Source organism: Mesoplodon densirostris, chromosome 10 (genome assembly GCF_025265405.1).
Source record: "Mesoplodon densirostris isolate mMesDen1 chromosome 10, mMesDen1 primary haplotype, whole genome shotgun sequence".
Classification (NCBI taxonomy): domain Eukaryota; kingdom Metazoa; phylum Chordata; class Mammalia; order Artiodactyla; family Ziphiidae; genus Mesoplodon; species Mesoplodon densirostris.
This window is the reverse complement of record NC_082670.1, coordinates 78847357-78875282: the sequence shown is the minus strand read 5'-3', so window position 1 is coordinate 78875282 and position 27926 is coordinate 78847357. Positions and strand designations below refer to the sequence as shown.

Below are 27926 nucleotides of genomic sequence, written 5' to 3'. Positions count from 1 at the left end.
GAAACGAAGACCCAACACAGCAAAAATTAATTAATTAATTAATTAATTAATTAATTTTTAAAAATCTTAAAAAAAAAAAAAAAAAAGAGAATCTCTGATTCAGCCCCAGAATCCCTTTCCAACCTTTTCTCAACCCATTCTTTCCCTCACCCTCTGGGCTCCAGTCACCCTGGCCTCCTTCCAGCATCTTGAACTGACTGTGTTTTATCCATCGCTGCCCATGCTCCTGTCTCACAGAGGCTCATCACAGCTTCTCCGGCCTCCCCTGTTTTCAATCACTGCACCATCTTCATTTCCTCTATAACACTTATTACAATTTGTAATTACTTGTCTTCTTGTTAATTGTCTGCCTCCCCCACTGGCCTGCATCTGCCCAGGGACCTTCTCTGACTTGTTTACCCACCACGGTGCTCAAGCACAGTGCCAGATACATCATGGGCATGATACAGATACCTGTTGAATGAATGAACAGATGAGTACAAGGCAGGAACGCAAGGAGAAAGCAGGTACTGGCCCCCTGAGCCCTGGACAGAGGGCAGGCACACTGCTGCTGAGAGCACGTTACCTGCTGGGGCACCCGGAAGCGCACATAGGAGCAGAGGTGGAGCATTTCACTCATCTCTTCTGGAGTGGACGGGATCAAGGGAATCTTCTCCACGGCGGCCGACTCCTGCAGTTCTTTGAGCCGCTGTACAAATGGATTATCAGTTGAGTACCGCAGACCTGTGGGATTCAAACCAAAACAGCTTGGCAATATATCTACCTTCTTACCAAACCCCATTTTATACAGAGAACTTCCAGTATCAGCCCAGAACTAATATATTCCTGGTGTTTTTCACCAGATTTCTTTTTCATTGGTACCGAAATCCTTGCTCAAAGTCAGAACCACACTCTGAGAAACATAGAAAAAAATTCTTCAGAATATTTTAGGGGCACTCGTTACTCAAACTGTGGTCCATGGACCAGCAGTACTGGGAGCCCATAAGAAATGCAGCATCTCAGCCTTTCCCCTAAGTCTCTTAAATCAGAATCTCACTAAAGTTGCCAGGGGATTCATACGTAGGACAGAGTTTAAGCAGCACCAGTCTAGAAGACAGCTTGCCTGAGCCCCTTTCACATCTGTATGGTTGAGAGGAGACCTGGTGAAATACATGACTGGACTGGAGCGACTGACTACTCCTTCCGTCCGCCTGGACCCACTTAATAATCTCTTATTTGGGGTCAATCCATAAACACAGCGAGAATGAGTCCCCTTGTGAGCTGTCCCCCACATAGTCCCTCCTCCTCCAGGGGAGCATTAGGCGATCCTGAGCTTGAACAGCTTTGACATTGACCATTATTTTCTATCACCTGAAGCACGACGACACCAAGAGTTCACACGAGCTGACGTATACAGGAGAGTAAAACTAATTTCATTTCCAACACTGAGCAAATTTCTAGGTGTTTAACTTAGCTGAAGAGCTAGAGCTTTGCAAGAGAGGCAGTGGCATCCATACTGTGCCACAGAAATCCACACTTTATAAGACTCCTATATTCAGCAACTCCTCTAAATCTAACATGGGTATCATGTGGCTCTCATGATGCCATGGGCAGATTACATGATCTATTCCCTTCTGCTTTAAAAATAATCCTAGGGCTTCCCTGGTGGCGCAGTGGTTGAGAGTCCGCCTGCCGATGCAGGGGACACGGGTTCGTGCCCCGGTCTGGGAAGATCCCACATGCCGTGGAGCGGCTGGGCCCGTGAGCCATGGCCGTTGGTCCGGGGCCTGTGCTCCGCAGCGGGAGAGGCCACAACAGTGAGAGGCCCGCGTACCACAAAAATAAATAAATAAATAAATAATAATAATAATCCTAAACCAAATGTCATGTGGTATATCCTGAATTGGATTCTGGATCAGAAAAGGACATTTGTGGAAAAACTAATGAAATCCAAATAAAGCCTGGAGTTTAGTTAACAGTAATGAACCAGTGTTGGTTTCCTAGTTGTGACAAATTTACTGAGGTTCATGAGCTGTTAAAGGGGAGAACTGAGTGAAGGGCATGTGGGCCTCTCTGTACTATCTTTGCAACATTTCTGTAAATGTAAAATTATTTCAAAGTTAAAAAAAGCGTATCTTTTCATTTTCGTATATAAACAAATGTAATTCTAAACTTCTAATGGAAACTCTGGTGTAAAACTCTTTCTCTGAGCAAATGAACATAAACTCAAAAAAGACCTTCTGTAAGTGATTTAAGATCTGACCTTCCGTAAGTGATTTAAAATCTAAATAACCTTCCAGAGGGGTTATTCCTCCAACTCTCAAACTTTATAAGACTAAATGATTTCAGACACAGTGCTTGGGAAAAGGAGAAGAGAAAACCCTTTGGGAGCTTGCCTTTGATTTCAATGAGCTTAACAGACCGGAAAACTTAACTTTCAGAGTAAGTAAAAGATTTCAAAGGTAAATCTAGTTATGTTTCAGTGGAAGGTGTACAAGTTCAATTCATGGCTGGATTCTAGTGGGTAAAGGAGGTAATGAATATGAGTCATATATAAAAGAGGTAGTGAATGTGAAAGGACTTCCCCCAAAAACCACAGCTTGAGCTCTGGAGCGAGACAGCCTAGGGTCAGTCCCTATCTTGGCTCCAGCACTAACGTAATTACTTCTATGTTCTCACCTATAAAATGGGCATACTAAATCGATCTGGATAAGAATTATATATGTATAAAGCCACTGAGATATACACTAAAAATCTGGACAATTTACTATGTGTAAACCATACTCCAATAAAGTACCGGGGGTGGGGAGGGGAGCAAGTGAAGGAAGAAGAGAGAAAAATTAAGATTTTTCTCACTAACACACTCTAAATCCAAGTTTGAAGGTTTATATATATAAAAAAAAATTTAAATCTAACTTTAGTGCTCGCTTCAGGGGCATATATACTAAAATTGGAACAATACAGAGAAGATTAGCATAGCCCCTGCGCAAGGATGACGCGCAAATTCATGAAGTACCATATTTAAAAAAAAAAATCCAACTTCAGATCATAATTTCAGGGGACACGTTACAGCTCAAGCTGACATGAATACCTGTAAGAACAGAGAAACTGAAGTTTGTTGATTAAAACAAAAAAAATCTTGTGGGACTTCCCTAGTGGCGCAGTGGTTAAGAATCCACCTGCCAATGCAGGGGACATGGATTCGAGTCCTGGTCTGGGAAGATCCCACATGCCGTGGAGCAACTAAGCCTGTGCACCACAACTACTGAGCCTGCGCTCTAGAGCCTGCGAGCCACAACTACTGAGCCCACGTGCTGCAATTACTGAAGCCCCCGTGCCTAGAGCCTGTGCTCCACAAGAGAAGCCACCGCAATGAGAAGCCCACACACCACAAGGAAGAGTAGCCCCCGCTCGCCACAACTAGAGAAAGCCCGCGTGCAGCAACAAAGACCCAACACAGCCAAAAGTAAATAAATTAATTAATTTAAAAAAAATCTTATAATGGGGCTTCCCTGGTGGTGCAGTGGTTGAGAGTCCACCTGCCAATGCAGGGGACATGGGTTCGTGCCCCTGTCCGGGAAGATCCCACATGCCGTGGAGCGGCTGGGCCTGTGAGCCATGGTCGCTTGAGCCTGCGCGTCTGGAGCCTGCGCTCAGCAACGGGAGAGGCCACAGCAGCGAGAGGCCCACGTACCGCAAAAAAAAAAAAAAAAAATCTTATAATGAATAAAGATCTCTGAGTTTTCAGCAAAAAAAGGAAGAGGCATGATAATAGTACCTTCACCTCATAAGGTTAAGGCAAGAATTAAATCCATATAGATCCATATAAATTCTTAGCTCATAAGAATGCAATAAATGTTGGGTGTTAATATTATCATTATATTTCAAAGTATTTATACGTTGTAAAGTACTATACACATTTAAATTAACCACCTGAAATTCTTTGTGGAACAAGGCTGGCTCTATATTTTAAAACTCAAGTGCTCGCTTCGGCAGCACATATACTAAAATTGGAACAATACAGAGAAGATTAGCATGGCCCCTGCACAAGGACAACATGCAAATTCGTGAAGCATTCCATATTTTTCAAATGTAAAATAGATAGCTAGTGGGAAGCAGCTGCGGTGCTTTGTGACCACCTAGAGGGGTGGGATAGGGAGGGTGTGAGGGAGGGAGATGCAAGAGGGAAGAGATATGGGCACATATGTATATGTATAACTGATTCACTTTGTTATAAAGCAGAAACTGACACACCATTGTAAAGCAATTATACTCTAATAAAGATGTTAAAATTAAAAAAAACTCAATACGGTTATGATTATGGTTATACAACTATTGTTTCTGTCACTGAAGCAATCTGATTAGTATCTCTAAAATATCGTCAAAAAGATGATTCTAAAAAAAAAGTCAGGGCTTCCCTGGAGCGCAGTGGTTGAGAGTCCACCTGCCGATGCAGGGAACATGGGTTCGTGCCCTGGTCCGGGAAGATCCCACAAGCCGTGGAGCGGCTGGGCCCATGAGCCATGGTGGCTGAGCCTGCGCATCCGGAGCCTGTACTCCGCAACGGGAGAGGCCACAACAGTGAGAGGCCCACGTACCGCAAAAAAAAAAAAAAAAAGTCAGAGCAGACACTGCCATTTATGTCTTCAGAGATTCAGACCCCGCTGTGATCAAGTCACTCATAGGGTTATTTCAGCCTCATAACTCACCAGCAGGGCACACAAGAGACAGGCTGCAGACATCTGATGGGTAGTAAGCAGCATACACCCCAGCCACGTGGCCGCCCATGGAGGTGCCTATCAGGTGGAAGGGTTTTTTGTTCAGCTTGAGGCATTCTACAAACTAGGAAGGGAAATGAGAAAGAGGCTTGGTTATACAGCTGTGGACAACAACAATGGTGATTACAGAGTAGAAAACCTCTGTACTTCCTATGGGGACAAGTGAAAAGGACTGCTGATGAAAGGGAATCTGGAATCTACTGGATCTATTATCCAGATGAGCCCTGTTACATGCATGTACTTCTCTTTACCTGGCACAGGTTACTGAAGGGTCATTTGTAAGTATAAAATCAACAAGGATTCCCCTAATTCATCAGTCAGCAAACTTTAAAAATAAAGGTTCCGAGAGTAAATATTTTCTTGGGAAAATTTTTGTGGGCCACATGACCTCTGTTGCAACTATTCACCTCTCCTGTCGTAGCACAAAAGCAGCTAAAGACAACATGTTAATGAGAGAGTGTGGTTCAGTCCCAATAAAACTTACCTTACAAAACTCGGTAGTAGGCCAAACAGAGCCCATGGGCCACAGTTTGCTGACCGCTGCCCTAATTTAAGGCCTTTCCATCCATCCAACCATCCATTCAGATAACGATCCACCCATCCATCTATTCAACCATCCAACCATTCATCCAACCATCCATACAACTTTTCATCTATCCAACCATTCAACCAACGATCCACCCATCTGCCCATTCACCTAAAAAATATTTATTGGATGTCCATTATGTACAAGCAACTATGGTCAGCTGCTGAGGATACAGCAAAGAGTCAAAGAAACAAGGTTCCTGACCTCAACAGAATACATAGTTCAATGGGGGGAGAGGGGCAGGCATTAAATAAATATCCTCAACTGGGAAAAATATGTCATTTGAAGCTTATGAACCACTAAATTTTGAAATAGCTCATGAGCCCCATGACCTTGAAAGCCCTGTCAGAGGGGGCTGAAGATAGATACTAAATTAGAACCAAATGCAAAGAGCACCCTCCCCATCCTCTACAAGTAGGCAGACATGCTGTTACTGTCATCATGTAGCTGGTAAGCAGAAAAACAGACTCTAAAAAAATAAATGGTCTTGAGGAATTCTAAACTCCCTTTCTGAAGAGCTGAGAAAATGCCCAGATGGCATTTCCTTAGAAACAACTGCAATAGGCTTAGAGGAGAACAGTCTGCAATAAGCCCTGGTCCTCCACAGCTGACCAAGGATACCACTGGGCTGCTGCCATTTTGTTTGCAATTACTTGCAGACAGAATGCATTGGAGAATGGTTGAGTCAGAATGGAACTCCCTTGCCTACTCTTCAGACTTAGGCATGCAGTAGTGGGCAAGACTCACCTGGGCAATTTTTGGTGGAGCCTCCTGCTTACCTGGTGTATCCTCTTGACTTGCCCATCTATGGACAGATCATCCAGGGAGGAGCGGGTGGTGCCCTCATGTCCTGGCATGTCCACGCAGACCAAGTGCAGGTTCTTTGGAAGGAACTGAGGATACACAGGCACACAGTGTCAGTATGTGCAGTGTAGAACATGTCTGCCCATTTTTCTGGGGAGGCTACCCCTACTTACCAAGTGACCTGGACAGCCACTCCCGGGGAGGTTATGAACCTGGACCACCCAGTATCTTACCCTAGTAACATCTGATGTGAATAAACATTGCCAGTAGCCTTATAGGGAGCAGAAACCCCCAAAATCTAATACAGAAATGGAAGGGGACTCGGGGGAATGACTGGAAAACGGGGACAAAGGTCAGGGTAGCAGGCCTGCGTCCTTTGCTCTTTCTTGACACCAGCTGGCAGGTACTACGTCCTCCTCCTTTCCCTCACCCCTTCCACACTTAACTCTAGTCACGCAGCCACTGACTTGGGACTATAAGGGATAGTTCTGCTCTCCCAGAGTCCTGTCCAGCTCCAGAGCCCACAGGAGCAATGCTTTTCCTAAGAACCATGTCTGATCGCCCTAATTCTGGTTTCAACTTTTTTTTTTCCTGCATTAGGTCTAATTCCTAGGGTATTTTTATCCTAAACACCTTCTTCCATTTAAATATGTGCCACATTTAACAAGGAATCTGAGAAACATCAGTTATCAATAAACAAATATCCAGTTATATGAAAGATGGAGACAGCAAGTGAGAGGTTCATTAAGGCATGAGGATGACTGTCCTTATAGTGAAATTTGGAAATAAGAACATAAGGAAGGAGAGGATGTATAAGCCTTTTCCTCCTGGTGTGACGCATACTTGGGGTCATTCAGGTATGGTCCTCCTTGAGGTGGGAGCCTGGGGTGCTTCCCTCCCAAGACCTCTCCCAGCCCCCATCGTCACCCGCTGTTCACTCTTACCAGTAAAGCAAGTTGCTACACCCAAGTAAACCAGGACAGAAAGGGAGTGATTTGGAAAACTACCCCAGAAAGCTGCCAGATCAAGACTGTTTCTCTAAAGGGCTAAGGAAAAGCAGAAACAGAAGGAAGACGGAAGGAGATGGGGAGGGGAGAAAGAGAAACAGAAAAGGGAGGAGGAGGGGAAGGAAGGGAGAATCTTGGAGTATAAAAAAACAAATGAGGGCTTCCCTGGTGGCGCAGTGGTTGAGGGTCCGCCTGCCGATGCAGGGGACACGGGTTCGTGCCCCGGTCCGGGAAGATCCCACATGCCGCGGAGCGGCTGGGCCCGCAAGCCATGGCTGCTGAGCCTGTGCGTCCGGAGCCTGTGCTCCGCAATGGGAGAGGCCACAACAGTGAGAGGCCCGTGTACCGCAAAAAAAAAAAAAAAAAAAAAAAAAAACAAATGAGTTTTTAAAAGCTGGATCTTGATCGTCATGACGGGCCTGAGATGAAACTGAGTGTCAGAAATCTTCCCTAAGAAATACTCATACTGTGAAATGATTTTTAAGGCACAGATTTTACAAATAACATTCAATTCAGTAAAGTTTGTCTGATAAAAGGATCTGAATAATATACTGCATTAATTTTAGGATGATTTGAGCCACAGTTCTGGGTTCCCCTTTCTTTCTACCCCTGCTGATGACATCGTGTCCAAGTGGAAACCTCTTCTTGACTGAGTGACACCCTCTGAAGAGAGAAGGCTCTAGGACTGCACCTTGACCACGCTGAGCCACATGTCCTTATGGGCAGAGAATCCGTGGAGCATGAGGATGGAAGGCTTGTTCCCAGGCCTGCCGCGGAAGGAGTAACAGAACTGATAGTCTTCGTGGCGCACATAGCGCACCTGCATGCCCAGTGCCCTCCGCCAGTACCTGGGGACAGAAAATACAGGCAAGTCAAAGTCATTGAGCTCCAGAGAAGCAGCTTCGGGAGGGGGACTCTGTATAGTCTCACTTTGAAGTAAGACCAACACTTTTCCCAGCCCTCGTCCTCCACGCATGTCTCTGGAGCCCCCAGAGCTTCACCCTCAAGGAGCACTAAAGCCAAACCATTCCAGAAAGCACCTTACATGAATATTCTGTAAGTAACATGTATATATGTTACTAAGCAGTCTATTAGAAAGGGAAAAGGGGGTGTTTTCTTAAAAGCATGACACATAATAACCCTTTGTTAACATGAATTTCTAGCAGTTTTGAATCTCAGTGCAAAGAAGGAGCAGACAATGGGACCTCACTGGGTGTCTGACTTGAGCCCTTTCTCTGCCTTGCTTGTTTGAGCTTCAGCAGAATTGGAAACGGCTGGTGGTAAGGCTGGGGAGGACTCCAGAGACGCCAAGACAGAAGTGGTTTCCCCTCGAAGACAGCTGGCTTGCAGTTCCTGGTGGGCCATGTTCATTGACACCTGAAATCTGGGACGAGCAGCTGTGGACGTACAGGCGTGAGTGACTCTGGGTACAGGGCAGTTGCCCTGGAGTCCTAGAGGACCTCACTGCAGAGATACTTTGATTGGAAGGAAATGCATCAGAAGACTTAAAGGTAAAGTGTGTTCCCTCTTGTCACCTACAACTTGCTACTCATGGAGATGAAGAAGCAGACTCATCAAGGCTGCAGTTGCTGGTGGTGGTATCATTCCACATCCACAAATCTCTGGATGGGAAGGAAGGACAACAGGAGGCTGTCTGACGGATGCCTGGATTCCTTATTGTCTCAGGACTCAACATACCTCACAGCTGTCCAGTGTGGGTGATTCCAGTGACTGCTGTGAAAAACACTACTTTGCCTATTTGTAATTCTATTTGAGCAAGCTGGAAGTTTAATTAGCTTTTCAACCAACCAAATTTCAGGAGATGGGTTGGGAAGTATCCCCGCAGGTTAGGCCCCACCAGGGAAAGGTCCATTCTAATCTTCCTGGGGTAGCTTTTGGAACCTTTTCATTCCTTGGAACTGCTGCTCTTGCTGCCAGCAGCCTCCTCAGGTCCACAGCTTACAGCTCCTCCTTGGAGAATTTCCTCTTTTTCTTTGGGACACTCTTGTTTCCTGACTCTTCATCAGGGTCACTAACTGGTTCCTCTTTGGGGAAAGATTTCTTCCTCTTGGGAAGATTTCCACTGACGGCTGTCTCTTCAGGATCACTACTAACTAGCTCCTCCTTGGAAAAAGAGTTCTTTTTCTTGGGTTTGGAGAAAGAGACCGACGAATCTTCCGTGCCATTCTCCTGAGAAGCCTCCTGGGGCTTTCACTTTCTTCTTTTTGGGTCTTGCAGTTGTCTCCTTGCGTTCCCCCTGAGCACTGATGCTGTTTTCTGAAGATGCAAGGGGAACTGCAGCCAGCTGTTCTCTTCCTTCTTTAAGCGTTTCTTCTCCTGTTTCTCCAGCTTCCTAGCAATCTCAGCGGCGGCTTCCCCTGCCTGAACCATTGCCTCCTTCATGACATCCAGATTCTTTCATGGAATCTCTCCAGTCTCATAGAAGGACAGCTGCTCCTTGACTTGTTCTTGAAGCTTCTCCACAAATACACTTGAGGGCACCTCAGAGAAGCAATCAATTTATGAGGATATACTGCATCTGTTGGCCAGGTATTGGGAGATGCAGCCTTTGTTCTTAGCAGCTGCCTGGCCAATGAACGTGGAGTGGAAAATCAGACCATATTTTGGGGTGTTATCCCTTGTCTTCAGGGCTCTGGAAACTTGGTCCCTTTGCTGGGCCCAGGGAATCACTCAGACACAAGGACTGGCCATCAGAGTCTTAACCATATTTAAGTGTTACTGTGGTTTCAAAGAAGCTATTCATTCTCAAGTATTGGATTTTGATTGATTTGACTGCTTAAAAAAAAAACTGTTTGGATTTTAATTGTGATGCAGAATTTATGGTAACAAACATTTGGTTTTGTACAGACATAATTTCCACTATGATGGATAAGCTTGATAAAGGTCATATGCCCTCCCCTGCCTTCCACTCCAGATATATTTTTCCTAGAGACTCTGACAGTGAGAACTTGTTTCATAAGAATTATCTCATCAGCCCTCTGATTTTATTCCTTACAACATATGGCAGCTGGTTGAAAGCTCAGCTTCTGTTGGTTACATAAAACTTGGCAGTGCTGGAGTTTGGCCTGAAACTGATTTCAATATGAAATTACCGTCTAAACAAATTGAACTCTCTGCATGAAGAATCTCTCCAAGATGAAAGATAATTAATTCAGTCAGAGATTCACTTTGTGGTATACTTTGCACCAAAGAGGTAGCCAAGTCGTACAATAGCAAATAGCCTAAATGGACCAACTCTAACCCTTTGTGTAAAATAAAGGGAGAGGGAGATGAGGATATATATTCATATTTACTCATACCTGCATACAAAATGCATGGGAGCATATACAAGGTACTATTAAAATGAGTATCTGGAGCGGAGGTGGGAAATACTGTGAGAAGTAGGTAGAGAGGGAACAGCGGTGGGAGGCAGACTTACCATGCTTTTTTTAGTACTTTTTCAGTGAATATATTGCCTATTCAAAACGTTAAAGATACAATAAAACTGGCTAGCTTAACAGCTCTTCTTATGACAAAACATACATATTTCATGATTCAAATATGATACGGTAACATGAATTTGTTCACACATTCATATCCCAGCTCATTCATTTACTGGCTATATGATCGTGAAACTCAATTTCCTCATCTATAATATGGGAAAATGTTGCATTCTACTGAGGATATGGTTAAGATTAAAAGAGATAATCCATTACAAAGTCTGGTTCAATGCCCAACACACGGGAAATAATCAATAAATGGTAGTTTTATTATTATATAAAAAAGATTCTGTCCTTCAAATATATCATTTGCCAAAATTCCAGAAAAATTGTGGAAAATTTTGTGACAAATATGATAGCCATATAAGTGGAATCACACAATATTTGTTCTTTGGTGTCTGGCTTATTTCACTTAGCAAAATGTTTTCAAGGTTCATCCATGTTGTACCCTACATCAGAATTTTATTCCTTTTTAAGGTTGAATAATATCCCATTGTATGTATATACCACATTTTGTTTATCATTTATCTGTTGATGGATATTTGGATTGTTTCCATTTTTTTGGCAATTGTGCATAATGCTGCTATGTACATTGGTATATAAGTATCTGTTTGAGTCCTTGCTTTCAATTCTTTGGGGTATAGAAGTACAATTGTTGGATCACATAGTAATTCTGTGTTTAACTTTTTAAGGAACCACTAAACTTTTCCACAGTAGTTATACCACTTTACATTTCTACCAGCAAAGCACAAGGGTTCCAGTTTCTCTACATCCTCACCAACACTTGCTATTTTCCATTTTTTTAATAATAGCCATCCTAATGTGTGTGTAGTATATCACTGTGGTTTTCATTTGCATTTCCCTAAGGACAAGGATGTTGAATATACATTTCTTTTTATTGAGATATAATTTACATACCAAAAAATTCACCCTTTTAAATGGTACAACTGAGGTGTTTTTAGTATATTCACAAAGTTGTGCACCCATCACCACTAATCCTGGAACATTTTTGTCAAAAAGAAACCTGACTGCAGAAATAGAGACAGATGTAGAGAACAAACATATGGACACCAAGCAGGGAAAGGGGGGTGGGGTGGGATGAATTAGGAGATTGGGATTGGCATATATACACTAATATGTATAAAATAGAGAACTAATGAGAACCTGCTGTAGAGCATAGGGAACTCTACTTCACTTCACTGTATACAGTAGAAACTAACACAACATTGTAAAACAACTATATCCCCAAAAAAGCAAATCCTTCTCGCCATTAGGGTGATAGTTGTAAACTAAGTTCCCACTTTTCCATTCTCTGGTCATTGAATAAAGCTTGCACTGCTTCGATCTCAAAAAAAAAAAAAAAAAAAGAAGCCCAACTGAACTATATACTTACAAATAGTTTAAAAGGTAAATTTTATCTTGTGTATATTTTACCACAATTAAAAAAGAAAAAGAAAGAAATCCATACCCATGAGCACTCACTCACCATTCTCCTCTGCAGCTCCTGGCAACCACTAGTTTACTTCAAGTCTCTATGGATTTGCCTATTCTAGACATTTCCCATGAATGGGTTCATTCAATATGTGGCCTTTTGTGTCTGGTGTATTTCACTTAGTGTGTTTTCAAGTTCATCCATTATAGAATATATCAGTATTTCATTCTTTTTTAAGGCTAAATAATATTCCATCATATGGATATGCCATATTTGTTTATCCATTCATCTGTTGATGGACATTTGGGTTGTTTCTACTTCTGAGCTATTAGGAATAGTGCCACTATGAACATACATATACAAGTTTTCCTATGGACATATGTTTTCTGTTCTCTTGGGTGTTCTCATTTCATGTAGGAGTAGAATTCCTGGGTCACATAGTAGCTTTAAAAAAAAAAAAACCTTTTGAGGAACTGCCAGACTGTATTCCAAAGTGGTTACATCATTTCACATTCTCCACTAGCAGTATATGAGGGATCCAATTTCTCTACATCCTTCATTGTTATTTTTTAGAGAAACTTTCAATGTAAGTATAAATAATACAGAAAAGTACACATATTATAAGTGTACAGCCTGATGAATCTGCACAAAGTGAATGAACCCATTATCTGCCACCCAGACCAAGGTCTAGACTACGACCAGCATCCCAGATATCCACCTCATGCCTCTCCCCATTAATACCTCCTAAAGGTAACCACTACCTCATTTTCAAACAGGAGAGTTCTGCATGTTTTAGAATTTTATCATACAATAAGTTCTTATTTGTATCTGACTCCTTCCACTCAATATTATGTTTGTAAGGATCATTCATGTTGTAAAATGTAGCGTTACTTCTTTCCATTTTCATAGCTATATAGTACTCCATTGTGTGAATAATGGTGTGACTATACCTCAATTTATTTATCTATTACAGTATTAATGGACATTGGGTGTTTCCAGTTTGGAGGTATTATAAATGGAGCTGCTATGGAACATTTTTGTATATATCTTTTGATCAATACATATACACACTTCTTTTGGGTGAAATTAGTGGGTCATTTTGTCAAACAGTTTTCCAAAGTGGATGAACCAGTTTACACTTCAGTCAACAATACACCAGATTCTAGTTGTTGCAAATCTATAGTGGGTTAATAGTATCCTGCTAGAATTCATGTCCACCTGGAAACCGTGAATATGACCTTATTTGGAAATAGGGTCTTTGCAGATGTAGTCAAGTTAAGCTGAGGTCATAGTGGATTAGGGTTGGCTTCAAATCCAACGCAACTGGTGTCCTTATAAGAGGGAAATTAGGACACAGAAACACACAGAAGGAAGAACACCATGTGAAGACAGAGGCAGAGACAGGAGTAACACAACTACAAGTCAAGGAATGCCAAGGGTTGCTGGCAAACAGTAGAAGCTAGGGAGGGGGAAATGGAACAGATCCTCCCTCAGCGTCCAGAAGGAACCAACCTTGCCAGCGCTTTGATTTAGTATTTCTAGCCTCCCAGACTGTGAGAGAATAAATTTCTGTTGTTGTTAAGTCACCCAGTTTGTGGCAATTTGTTACAGCAGCCCTAGGGAACTAATACAACATCCTTGCCAATACTTGGAATTGTCAGTCAGCCCATTTCATTTTAGCCATTCTGAAGGGTGTGAAATGGTATCTCACTGTGGTTTTAATTTGAATATCCCTTAGGGCCAACAAAATTGAGCATCATTTCACATGTTTCTTGGCCATTATCTCCCCATCTTTAGGCCAAGTGTATATAATACAACATAACCATAAAAGTCTTCTGGACTTCCTACGTACACAATCATGCCATCAGAAACAACATCAGTTTTATTTCTTCTTTTCCAATTATCCTCTTCTCTCTCTTATATGTATGATTTCTTATACTGATCGCACAACTGAGTTTCTTTGGGAAAACGAAAATCTTTAAAAATCTCAGTCTTTTTCATTCAGTGAACAGTTTTGACAGTTTACAAAACGAAAGCCACAGGAGCCCCTGATGTCACCCACAGTGGCCACGGCATCTCCAGTGTGGCTGTCTGTGGACTCTCACAGCCACATGTTTGCCATCTCCTGCTGGAGCTATCATAGTCCCCATCTCTGTGGAACTGTGCTAGCCATGCTCCAGGGACACTTAGACCCAGAGAGAGTTCTCTGAAGGCTGGCTGTGACCCACCGGGGACACTGTGCCCTGAGGAACTCAAAAGACCCAGAGGGAAGTCCAGGCGAGAGCGCCCCGAGATGCCTTCCTCAAACCCATATGCTCACTCGGCAGCATGGCTTGGGGTATCAGGGATGCCCAGCTACCTCTACTGCCTGCTGTTCCTGTTCACATCGCAATCCTGAAAATTAACTTGGCTAAGCCAGGTCTGCAGGGTGAACCTATGGGTGGTCGTTACGGGCAGCTGAGTAAATGAAGGCCTTTGGAGGAGTAGCTGTGGTTAAGGGACATAAGTGACTCACAGCAAAGCTGCTCATCCTATGACAACCACTGTGAAAGTGTCACTTGCAGTGAGGTGATTTTTTTTTTTTTTTTTTTTGTGGTACGCGGGCTTCTCACTGCTGTGGCCTCTCCCGTTGTGGAGCACAGGCTCTGGACGCACAGGCTCCGCAGCATGTGGGATCTTCCCGGACCGGGGCACGAACCCGTGTTCCCTGCATCGGCAGGCGGACTCTCAACCACTGAGCCACCAGGGAAGCCCTGCAGTGAGGTGCTTTGAAGGAAACAGGCTGTGCGTTTCAGTGGGGTGGGGGAAGCCGCTCACAGGAATTCCGGCGACTCTGCAATGGCATTACGGGTTCTATTACTATAATGACAGCCCCTCTGCCACAGCGCTACCCGGCATAATCCGAAAGGATTTCTAGGATTTTCATCCTCCTCAGCCAACTGGGTTTCTTCTTGGCCTGTGTGGCTGAGTTCACAAAATAAAGAGATTTGTGTTCATCCTCCAGCTACAGCTCTGAGTGAAGTAACGGGCATGGGCAGGCTTTAAGGTCACCTGCATCTGCGCTGTCAAATAATAAAGGGCTGAATGTTCTCTGTGGGGCCTCACTGGGTTTTGGTGGTATTACTTGTTCATAAAAGTGAATTATTTTCTATGAGGTATTATTCATAATAGCAAAAAGTGGAAACAACACAAACGTCCATTTGGATAAATAAAATGTGGTATAACCATACAATGGACCATTATTCACCCATCACGATGAACAAAGTACAGATACACGCTGCAGCATGGGTAAGCCTTGAAAAGCGCAAGAAGCCAGACCCAAAAAAACACAAATCGTACAATCTCATTTATATGAAATGTCCACAACAGGCAAATCCAAAGAGACAGAAGGTAGATTACTAGTTACCAGGGGATGAAGAGAGGAGAAAACTGGGAGTACCTGCTAACAAGTATGGGGGTTCTTTGGGGGGAGATGGAAATGTTCTCAATTAGACAGTGGTAATTCACAGTACGGTGTATATATTAAAGCCAATTAAATGTACACTTTAAAATGATGAAGTTTAAATTATATGAATTTTAACTCAAAAAAGTCAATTATTTGCTATGAAGTTAATTTTCTCTTGAAAGATCAAGCATCAAAATTATTCTAACATTCTGACTCTGAAAGCCTTCTCCGCGATGGCCCAAGGAATTGGGTGTTGGGGGACTCTGCAGCAGAGGCTGGTTTCCGCATGTGGTGGATAGAATAATCACACCTCTGCATGCAGCCATATACATGGTTATGGGTCACATCGCTGAACTGCATTCTCTGCTTCACTTCAAGAAAAATGAAATTTGCATGTGGAGGTCCACGGTGCCTCTGCAGGGTGGAGAGGGGCACACCACTCTGGCCTCTCCATGTCACAGGCCACATGGGAGCCTTAGCCCCAAAGCACTCCTACTGCCAGTGCTTCAAGGACAATGGCATTTAAGCAGCCAGAGTCTTAGCTTCATCAATGTGGAGGTGGGTCCTGGGTGACCCTATGAAGGGGTCATCACCTCCCCACAAGAGTGAGTGAAACATGAAAGCTCCCTTCTGTTCAATTAGCTTCTTTTCAAGGATCAGAGGCTGGCTGGCAGGCGGAAAATTCCACAGTCTAATGAAACAAAAGGGAGCCAGAAGGGAGGGCAGATAAAGGGCACAAGCACAGCCTCCCTGCATTCTTCTCTCGGGGCACAGAAGGCAGTCCAAAGTTCCAGAAGTGTGATTAAATCTCAGTGTGCTTCCCTATGGCACAGAGAGGAACCAGGTCTATTTCAGTATTTCCTTCATCGTGGGATGAATCCATGGGAGTGTGAGAGGTGATTTTATTTGGTAAATGGACTGTGGCATGAAAAGTCCCTGACGCACATCATGAGAAAGCTTCTCTCTTTTCAACTGTTAACCTTCTGATTCCATCAAGGAGAAAGGCTCTATACCTTTCACACCTCTCAGACTTTTTAACACAGAGAAAGGAGAGAGTCTTTGGTAGGCAATGGTATCCAGGCTAGAATTTATGAACATAGTTTAATGGCATTGTGCTTATTTTTACTTTCTTATATTAATTTAATATTTTTGGTATGTATGGCAAGCTTTCCACTTAAGGTTGTGATATGTCACTCTTAAATTGATTGAAGGTTTTCTTAAAAAGTCACTCTAAAGAAAATACAAAAGAAAAGTAGAGGTGGTATGCAGATAGAGCAAGGAGCATAAAGGTGACTCAAGAATGACAGAAGTTTTGGGAACTTCTTTTCCGTCACTTTACTAATGAACACTTTTTTTTTCTTTTTTTTGGCAGCCCTGGGTGGGCGTGACCAATGATTGCTTTTAAAAACATCTAAAACCATTCTGTCCTATCCATGCCATCTCCACGATCCTACTCTTTTTAACTCATTTTTCAGTGCATTTCACTGTACCTGTCAAGACATCACTGGATCAGAATCCAACGACCAAGAAAAACCAAAGGAATTCCCATGAATCAGTGATGTTGGGAGACAGGGTAGTCTCCTGAGCAAAGACACCATCAGAAACCTGGAAGAATTTACCTGGGGAGAAGCTACCACTACTTCAGAAACACTCCCAACATTCAAGAAAGGATGTCTTTCAACTTTTCTGTAAGTTTGAAATATTTCATGATAAATGTTGAACAGCCACAACCAAAAAGGACAAGCAGAGAAGATGGCGTGGTCATGATACTCCTGAAAACTTGAACTATAAAATGAACTTACCAGTAATAGATTCTTATCAGTGCCGAAGGCCACAGGAGAAATGAGGCTACAAACGCCAGGATCGGGATGGCCAGCGTCCCACCCGCGATCACAAACATGTTAACCACATCAAGATCCATCCTGCTCTTTAGGGCTGGCTGACACCTGCAGGGGCTGAAGAGAGAGACAGTATTGAAACTCCATCTCAGGGACTTCCCTGATGGCGCAGTGGTTAAGAATCTGCCTGCCAATGCAGGGGACACGGGTTCAATCCCTGGTCTGGGAAGATCCCACATGCACTGGAGCAACCAAGCCCGTGAGCCACAACTACTGAAGCCCGCGCGCCTAGAGCCCGTGCTCCACAACAAGAGAAGCGACCGCAATGAGAAGCCCGCGCACCGCAACGAAGAGTAGCCCCCGCTCGCCACAGCTAAATAAAGCCTGAGTGCAGCAACAAAGACCCAATGTGGCCAAAAATAAATAAAATTTTTTTTTAATTTAACAAAAAAAAAAAGAGAAAGAAAGTTCGTCTCAGGAGACAAGGTGAAGAAGCAAAGCAGAACAGAGAAGTGAATGACACAGAATGAGAGCAAGGATCAGGAGGCAAGTGCTTTAAAAAATCTAAATAGGCAGAACAACTAAATGTAATGAGGAATCCTTAAGATGATCCTGGAGTTTTTTTTAAGCTATAAAGGAAACTGTGGGGACAACTAGGGAAATGTGAGTAAGGACTGGTTATTAGATAACATTATTGTATCAGTGAGTGTGGTGATGAAATTGTGGTTATGTTTATATGTAAGAGAACGTCCTTGTTCCTAGAGTCTGCTGATTAAGGGATAAAGAATAGTGACATCTGCTACTCACTTTTAAAAGTTGAGGAGAGAAAAAATGTATATGCGCGTGTGTGTGTGTGAGCGTGTGTGCATCTGTGTGTGCATTGTGTGCATGCATGTGTGCATGCGTGTGTGCATCTTGGTTTGCCCGCGTGTGTGTGCATGCGTGCGTTGTGTGTGTAGGGGAGGGAGAAATAAATAAGTGTGGTGAAATGTACTGGTAACCTCTAACTTTCCTACTAGGTTTGCAATTTTTAAAAATGAAAAGTCAGGGAGGACAGAAGACCTGGAAGGGAGGAAGGGAAGAGAGGAAGGAAAAAATACACATGTACACATGGATGCTTATCTATATACAGACTATCACTGGAAGGTGTACAAGAAACCAGCAACAGTGGTTGCATCTGAGGTGGGGAATCAGATGGGTGTCAGGGATAGAGGGAGACTTGCTTTTCATGGTCTACCCTTTAAAATCTTTCGTTATGTATCATGTACAGGCATACACTTCAAATATAAGAAATATACAGTAAAAAGTTAGGAGGGAACACATTAGAACAGCAGAGTTTTCAGTATACTTTCTGATGTCCTTCCATAGACTTGGTGGACACATCTGAAGGCTAGGATGGGAGCTCCAAGAGGGGAGGGACTGTATCCCCAGCATTCAGACTAGGGCCTGACCCATTTCTAGGCACTCTGGAAATCACCACTGAATTAGAGGTCCCCACCCAGTCCTGTCTCATGAACTCACTCACAACATGGTTTTTTTTTTTTTCATAGAATAAAAAATATTTCAAGTCCTGTCATCCTCCCCAGTAGAGAAAACAACTCCTGCAAGGATCTGTAAGTCAGGTATGGCCCTTTGTCATCTGAGGACTTGGCCACTTGTGCTAAGTGTGCATCTCACTAACATAAAAAAGAGCCTTCTTCATGAAAAAGCAAACATCTAGCAAATCATGGTCTTCCTTATATTTCCTGTGAAATGGAAGGCTTTGTCCCATACACCTCCATCAACTGATGTGTGTTTCAATTTTATAATGATTTCATGATGGCACAGTATGACCACTGAGCATGGGGGTCAGCCAACTTTTTCTGTAAAGGGCAGATGATAAATATTTCAGCATCGCGGGTTATAAGGTCTCTGTCGCAACTCTTCAAGCTGCCCTTGTAGTGGGACAGCAGCCATACAACATGTAATGAATGGGTGTGACTGTGTGCCAATAAAATTTTATTGTAAAAAACAGACTTCAGGTTGTAATTTGCTAACCCTTGATAGAGCACACCAACTCCATCAAACAGGCAAGGTGAGTGTTTTATTCCCTATATTTATAGGCTGAGGCAACTAAGGCATAGAGAGGTTAAGTAACTTGCCCAAGGTCACTCAGCTGGTAGTCATGCTTATAAAACAAGTTTCTGACTTGGACCCACTGTCTTTGCTCCTAACTCCACTTGGTCTCATTTTTTTCAAATGGCCTTTTCTCAATCTTTGTAACCTCTCTGCTGTTAAATACCCACATTTGTCACCCCTGATTTCTCCATGAAGATGTGACATCTCCATTTAGATGTTTGGTCTCTTGTGAGAGGTTTGGTGAAACAAGCCCCTCGGTCTAGAGGGGGAAACAGATACATCTGTAGGTGGGTTAGATAGTTCCTTTCAGTTTCACACACACTCTATCCGGGGACAGTACTGAGTCTACGGTAATGAAAGCTGCCGCTTTCTCAGGGGCAGAAGCACTGTCTGTGTTTCTGATTCAACTGTCCTCTCAGTTTCTCAGTCACTGTAAACACTTTTTCCAGCACACTTATATCACTGGCTTCTTTCTCCTCCTAGAACCAGAGCTCCTAGAGGGTAGGAATAATCATACATGTTCTTTCTCAGTGCCTAGAATAAGCACAGGACACAAATAAGGTGCAAATGAATTAATGAAAATCAAAGTTACAAAATGGGTTCAATCCTATTTGTTTTAGGGACAACCATTCCCAATGATGCTATAAGAGACCTGACTTTTCTCTCTTTCAATAATTACAAAACTCCCCAGAGGAGTCACCTATTTAATGCTGGGTACAATTTACGATGCTACAAAGGCCCCACTGTCAAGGGGTGAGCAAATTAATCACAGAGTGAAGGGAATTTTACGAATCATTTGAATAGTGTGGGTCACAGGAGTTGGTGAAGATGGGAACTGTCGGATTCAAGAGGACTTTTCCACATCACATAAAGGCCTTAAAAACTGCTGAGGGTCACCATGAATTCTGATTCCTGAGCTGCAGGAAGTTAACTGCATGCTGTTCTTTTAGACTAGGAATTAGAACATTTTATGCCCAAAGCTATATATGTCACAGACTCTGACACTGGAGATGGGAGCCCCAACACGAAGTCATGATCATCAAAAAGAAACCTCATGGCTTCATCAATGCCTGCTAGGGATGCCACAGTCAGTTTGGGGGAAGGCTTTATCTGGCTCCATCCTCCATTTAATGGCAGAATAAAGTCCTTAATAAGGAGCTTTTGCAGAGCATCATCAATTTAGCAAGGCTTGGACTTGTTACAAAGAATCCTGCACACTTTCCCTGATGACATCAAATACAGACAGGCCCTGAGTGAAGACACTAATGTTTTCTGAGTTTTCTATAAAGAGCTGACCATTATTCCTACCTCTGCAACATCCTTCGTTTTACAAAGGACTTGTCCCAGCCTTTGAAAAGGCAGCTGCCCTACCCTGCTGGGGGTTGTTTATAGGATGTTCTATGTACCCAAGGTGGAAGCTGGACGCAGAAAAACTGAAGCCTTGTGAACCGAGAATCACCAGTGACCGAACATCAACTAAGGGGCAGAGCGTGGTTTCCCAAACAGCTGATGTTTGCAAGACGACTTCAGGGGGCAGAACACCCAGGGCTACAGAGCGTCAGGTCACACTCACATGCACACCGAGAAAGGCATCTCTTTGCAGTTCTTTTCCCGCCCTGCTTAGGTCAAAGAGAAACTCTCAGTGTGGTTATTAAATAGCTCTCTAACCCTTGAGCCTCCTGCAAGCAACAGTATCTAGCTACTTAATAACGTTGTGTTGATTTTTATGGATATTTTCAGTTTATGGTAGTGATGTACATTAATCTAAGTTAAAAGAAGGAAATGAGTTAAAGAAAAATGCTAATAGGTGATACACGGATCTGGTGAACATCATGGTGGTGAGAGATGAATGGCTGCCACTGGGGCAGATGTGTGTGATGGACGGGCATGCGGCTGGGGGTGGGGCGCTCCGCTGGCTCTTCCACGCACCGGCTGAGACCTTGGTTTTCTCATCTGTTAATGAGAACATTCGTCCAAAACATCTCATCTGCCTTTTCCTATTCTGGTGACTTAAAACATTTCTGAAATTATGCCAGACAATTGAAGAGTAGGATCTGGCTCGTTCCCCACGAGAATCTCGTTCCCTGTTATATTTTTCCCAAAACCTAAAACAGTATCTGGGAAATATCTGGTGTGTGGTAATGTTGGATAATGTTTTGGTGTTTGATAATGGCTGAATAGACTGAAAAAGAAAAATGGACTTGTTTTACGTATCTGTTGTGTCACGTGAGACACCCCAGTGTTAATGACAGTGATTTCAGCGGCTTTGCGGCACAGTCTGACACGAGGGGACATCAGGAAGGAGAGCTGCCCTTATGGTACCAGGGAGGGTAACACACTCTCACCCCGAGACCAGAGGCTGCCACGTGGCCTTCCCCTGTTAACATCCAAGCTGTGCATTCAGGGCCTTTATCTCTGAACGCAGGGACAAAAATTAATCAGTAGATCCAGATAAACATTGGACTCATGTTCCCAAGTTTAGTCAGGGGTTAGAGGTCAGGCATAACATGTCACAGTTGTCTTTTAATGTTCTCACTGACTTTTAAAACCCGTCATCTTGAGTTCTGATACTTTAATCTTAAGGTATAAAGCAAAATTCCAAGAATAAATAGAATGTAAAACACTTTTATAGAATCTTGCCTTCCCCTGGACATCTACTCATATGCCATCAATTTTGACAAACTAAAGTCCTGGTCTCTTCAAAATAATGATTATTTTAATAACTACAGCAACAACAATAATGACCACGGCCACTACCACCATAGCCAAAGATAGAAGAGCGACAGCCTCCATGTACTGGATGACTGCTGTATGCCAGGCCCCGTGTAGATGGTTCACATACATCCTCTCATTTTATCCTGCACAACACTGGGAGTAAGAAGCATTTCTCCCATTTTAAAGATGGAGAAACTGAAGCTTACAGAAGTTAACAAATGCCCCCAAGGTCACCTGACTGGTACATGGCATGAGCTGCCTTTCAGTCCAATCCTGTGGGTGTGCCTGGTTCATGCTACCTTTGCCTTCTCTCAGCACTTGCTAAGGAGATATTTATTGTGCATCAGTTACACAAAAGGCACAGAGTTCAGTGTTCCCAGTTCAGTGTTCCCATAGACATTCTTTGCACTTCTCCAGAACTATTTTATAGGATGTAACATGCTAACTTTACAAGTTAACAACTTGTTACCTTATTGTTGCTGGTGTCTTTGAAAAACTAACCAGTGCTGGGACTTCCCTGGCCGTCCAGTGGTAAAGAATCTGTCTTACAATGCAGGCAACTAAGCCCTGCGTGCCTCAACTACAGAGCCTGCTAGAGCCCACGTGCTCTGGAACCCCCGCGCCACAGCTAAAGAAGAGAAAACCCGCACGCCACAACTAGAGAGAAACCCGCACACCACAACGAAGAGCCCATGTGCCGCTACTAAGAACCAACACACCCCAAAAAACCCAAAAAACAACAAACAACAACAACAAAAAACTAACCGGTGTTGCTCATAATTTTTTTTTTAACTCTGCAATATGAAAATTCTTTCCACAGTGTTGTCCACCTGGAAAAAGCACTAAGTTCTTGAAATCTGAGTATAAAGTTCCAGCTGTTAAACATTGTTGCATCTACCCAACACTGATTTCTGAAACGAGGTTCTTTTTTCAAAATAATTTTTTAAAATTAATTAATTTATTTTATTTATTTAGTTTTGGCTGCGTTGGGTCTTCCTTGCTGCGTGCGTGCTTTCTCTAGTTGTGGCGAGCGGGGGCTACTCTTCATTGCAATGCATGGGCTTCTCTTGTTGCAGAGCATGGCCTCTAGGCACGTGGGCATCCGTAGTTGTGGCTTGCAGGCTCTAGAGCGCAGGCTCAGTAGTTGTGGCACACAGTCTTAGCTGCTCCGCGGCATGTGCGATATTCCTGGACCAGGGCTCAAACCCATGTCCCCTGTACTGGCAGGCAGATTCTTAACCACTGTGCCACCAGGGAAGCCCTGAAACTAGGTTCTTGTAAAGATAAACCGAGTCCTCAAAACTATCACTAGGGCTTCCCTGGTGGCACAGTGGTTGAGAGTCCGCCTGCCGTTGCAGGGGACACGGGTTCATGCCCCGGCCTGGGAGGATCCCACATGCTGCGGAGCGGCTGGGCCCGTGAGCCATGGCCGCTGAGCCTGCGCGTCCGGAGCCTGTGCTCCACAACGGGAGAGGCCACAACAGTGAGGGGCCTGCGAACCACAAAAAAAAACCCAAAAAACAAAAAAAATCATCACTAATGACCAACAGCTAAAAAAGATACTAAGAGTCTCTTGTATGGAAGCCCCAGGATTGATGAGATAGAGTAATTTGAGAAATGAGCAGCTCTAATGCCTTGTCACAGTAATCTTCTCCATCATGAAGGAAAATCGCACAGAAAGTTCCAAGGAAGTAGTTAAGCCTGCCCAGTCATCACTGAAAGTGTGGCACGACCCTAGGATTGCTGCCATAAGGTGCTCACTTCTGCCCTCCTGGCCTTGTCTCCCACTCACTCTGGCTGAGCCCATTCCTCCTCTGTACTTTGCAGCTCAGACACCCCTGTTGTTCAAACAAGCCATGGCTCTGAGCATGCGTAGCCTGGTTCCTAAGATTCTCTGCTTCCGCTCTCCCCTGGATATTCCCATGATGCTCTCCTTACTTTCCCCCTTGAACAGTCCCATAATGTGATCTTCATTGTCTTCCTTGAAGAGCTCACCATATCTACACCCTCTGCCACTCCCTCCTACAGGAAACGCAAAAATCAACATACCTGGCCAGGACCTTCTTCCAGACTTTTCCAAAAGCCTGCTTGACTACCTCCATGACCCAAAAGTCCTGTCCTACAAGGTCTCAGGTACATCTCTCCCCTTGCTCCTGACTTGTCGATTTCTGCCAACAGTATCCCCATCAGTCTGGCCTCCCAGACTCCGATGCATCTTTCACTCTTCCTCTTTGCTCAACCCTCCTGTCAGGCAACGGCAGGGAGGTGCCAGCGCTGAAGCCAACTTGTCTGAGTCTAGACAAACTGCACTGTTTATAGGTGGCTATTTAAATTTAAATTAATTAGATAAAATTCAAAGTTCAGTCCTTCAGTCACATCCATCACATTGTAAATGCTTCAGAGCCACATATAAATAGGAGCTGCTGCGTTGGACAGCACAGTTTTAGGGGGTCTACACCCCCGAAAGCCTCTTGCAACCAATTCCTTTGGCTTAACATTTACTAGGAATGTCGTAGGGGAAGAAACATTCCCACCAGGTGTGAGACTTCGTAGGAGTCAGACCACAGCTCCCTCAGCCACCACACTGCGTCCAGGTCCTCATCCCTCCTTGCTCCCACTTCTGTGAAGACTGCTCTTTCACACCCCGTTCAGTCCTTCCACCACCAGCTGCCGGAGGAATCTTCTCAGTTCACGCCAAGGACGCGGGGCTCTGGTCTAGTGTGAACTCTGAGCACTCCGTATGATCCCGACTCAACTTTCTGGCCCCCACCTCTGCCTGCACCCCAAATATCCACCTCCTGCCCCCACGAAAGCCCCGCACAGCCTCACACTTCATCTTTCTCACACTGTCCCCTTCGTGTGAAGCACTCCCTGTCCCGTCTGCCTGATGAACTCCTCTCTGCCTTTGGGGCTGATTCAGGGTCACACTCCCCAGGAAAGCATCCTGGTCCCCAGAGGCCCAGGTCTTCTTGACTCCCTTCAAACTCAGAGCCCTGCTCCAGGCACAGTCTTTGAGAAGGGAGGGCTTTTGTATACATATCTTGAGCTTTAAAAATCTTCAGGTGCCCAATCCCCTCCCCACCAGACCTACTGAACCAGAGACCACTTCTGCCCCCAGACAGGCTGGCCTGCAGAAGGGTGCCAGGGAGCTTACAGAGTAGCCCCAGTCTCATTAAAGGGCTGCCTTCCCCACCCCCACCCCGTAATATATGGTGTTAAAAATCCATACTCACTCTTTGAAGAGCACAGCCTTCTTTCCCAACTGCTACTGGCTCTGGCAGAAGCTGAAAATGAGACTCTGGAAACACAGGAAAGAAAATGACAAAGCATTAAATCATATTAGAGAATACGAATGAAGTGCTAATAACCAACCGGTGAGTCAGAACACCTCCTCCTTGGCACAGGAGAAGTGCAACTATCCTGTGGCTTTAAAGTTCCCTCAGGTTCAGGTCACCTCCCCTCATTAAACAACCTGCACAAAGGGTAGGCAGGGCAAGTGAGATAAAGAGCTTGGCCAGGAGGATGTGAAGGTCAAAGAAGGAATCTGCAATGAGGATAAAGCATGGGACTGAGCTGGTGATTTCTGGCCTGCAGGAGCGAGAAAGGCAATAAGAGAAACAGGCATGCTTGGGTGAGAGGGGGTTCTGAAGGCTTCAAACTTAACTAAGACCTCAAATAAAGATTAAAACTCCCCTTCTCCATCTGGGGTTAGGGTTACCTAAAGTTATATCAGAAAGGAATGAGAGGAAGGTGGCAACCAATGGGAAAATGAATACAATATTTCTATTAGAGTGGCTACAGAGAGGGGACCACAAAGCTCAAAAACAGGGCTGGACAGAGCAGAGATGCTGGCAAAGGCACTGCAGCAGAAAAATGAGGAGACAGGTAGATGGGTGACTGAAGATCACAAAACCCCTGAATTATTTCAGAGGGGTCAAGGAATTAAACATAAAAAAATAACACTGAGATAGCTGCATCCACCAGAGAGCAGAAAGCAGAAGCAAGAAGAACTACAATCCTGCAGCCTGTGGAACAAAAACCACATTCACAGAAAGATAGACAAGATGAAAAGGCAGAGGGCTATGTATCAGATGAAGGAACAAGATAAAACCCCAGAAAAACAACTAAATGAAGTGGAGACAGGCAACCTTCCAGAAAAAGAATTCAGAATAACGATAGTGAAGATGATCCAGGACCTCGGAAAAAGAATGGAGGCAAAGATCGAGAAGATGCAAGAAATGTTTAACAAAGACCTAGAAGAATTAAAGAACAAACAAACAGAGATGAACAATACAATAACTGAAATGAAAACTACACTAGAAGGAATCAATAGCAGCATAACTGAGGCAGAAGAACGGATAAGTGACCTGGAACACAGAATGGTGGAATTCACTGCTGCAGAACAGAATAAAGAAAAAAAGAATGAAAAGAAATGAAGACAGCCTAAGAGACTTCTGAGACAACATTAAACGCAACAACATTCACATTATAGGGGTCCCAGAAGGAGAAGAGAGAGAGAGAGGACCAGAGAAAATATGTGAAGAGATCATAGTCGAAAACTTCCCTAACATCAGAAAGGAAACAGCCACCCAAGTCTAGGAAGCGCAGAGTCCCAGGCAGGATAAACCTAAGGAGAAACATGCCGAGACACACAGTAATCAAACTGGCAAATATTAAAGACAAAGGAAAATTATTGAAAGCAGCAAGGGAAAAACAACAAATAACATACCAGGGAACTCCCATAAGGTTAAAAGCTGATTTCTCAGCAGAAACTCTACAAGCCAGAAGGGAGTGACACGATATACTTAAAGTGATGAAAGGGAAGAACGCACAACCAAGATTACTCTACCAGGCAAGGATCTCATTCAGATTCGACAGAGAAATCAAAAGCTTCACAGACAAGCAAAAGCTAAGAGAATTCAGCACCACCAAACCAGCTCTACAACAAATGCTAAAGGAACATCTCTAAGTGGAAAACACAAAAGAAGAAAAGGACCTACAAAAACAAACCCAAAACAGTTAAGAAAATGGTAATAGAAACATACATATCGATAACTACCTTAAATGTAAATGGATTAAATGTTCCAACCCAAAGACATAAGCTTGCTGAATAGATACAAAAACAAGACCCGTATATATATGCTGTCTACAAGAGAACCACTTCAGACCTAGGGACACATACAGACTGAAAGTGAGAGAATGGAAAAAGGTATTCCATGCAAATGGAAATCAAAAGAAAGCTGGAGTAGCAATACTCATATCAGATAAAATGGACTTTGAAATAAAATAAATAAAAAAATAAAAAAATAAAAAAATAAAAAATAAAAAAAAATAAAAAAAAAGAATGTTACAAGAGAAAAGGAAGGACACTACATAATGATCAAGGGGTCAATCCAAGAACATATAACAATTATAAATATATATGCACCCAACATAGGAGCACCTCAATACATACGGCAACTGCTAACAGCTATAATATAAAGAGGAAATCGACAGTAACACAATAATAGTGGGGGACTTTAACACCTCACTTACACCAATGGACAGATCATCCAAAATGAAAATAAATAAGGAAACAGAAGCTTTAAATGACACAATAGACCAGATAGATTTAATTGATATTTATAGGACAGTCCATCGAAAAACAGCAGATTACACTTTCTTCTGAAGTGCACACGGAACATTCTCCAGGATAGATCACATCTTGGGTCACAAATCAAGCCT

General features: G+C 43.5%; 1 protein-coding gene, 2 non-coding genes and 1 pseudogene across 7 annotated transcripts in view; 2 read left to right on the top strand and 2 right to left on the bottom strand.

Annotated features, from left to right (window-relative positions):
* Positions 1-27926, bottom strand: part of ABHD6 (abhydrolase domain containing 6, acylglycerol lipase) — a 53430-nt gene that overhangs the window by 10348 nt on the left and 15156 nt on the right. For all 5 annotated transcript variants that reach the window (XM_060109788.1, XM_060109785.1, XM_060109784.1 and 2 more), the window contains exons 2-7: positions 25436-25500; positions 17334-17486; positions 7846-8002; positions 6123-6236; positions 4689-4821; positions 566-723 (exon numbers count right to left, since the gene is read on the bottom strand). In XM_060109788.1, the coding sequence (XP_059965771.1) occupies positions 566-723; positions 4689-4821; positions 6123-6236; positions 7846-8002; positions 17334-17452 (681 nt within the window). In that variant the 5' untranslated portion in view covers positions 17453-17486; positions 25436-25500. The remainder of the gene's footprint in view (positions 1-565; positions 724-4688; positions 4822-6122; positions 6237-7845; positions 8003-17333; positions 17487-25435; positions 25501-27926) is intronic.
* Positions 2900-3004, top strand: LOC132498105 (U6 spliceosomal RNA). Its single transcript, XR_009533717.1, has one exon. It is a non-coding gene; the product is annotated as a U6 spliceosomal RNA (small nuclear RNA).
* On the top strand, positions 3960-4066 carry LOC132498090 (U6 spliceosomal RNA). The gene has a single exon (XR_009533702.1). It is a non-coding gene; the product is annotated as a U6 spliceosomal RNA (small nuclear RNA).
* On the bottom strand, positions 9029-9557 carry LOC132496879 (nucleolar protein 56-like; annotated as a pseudogene).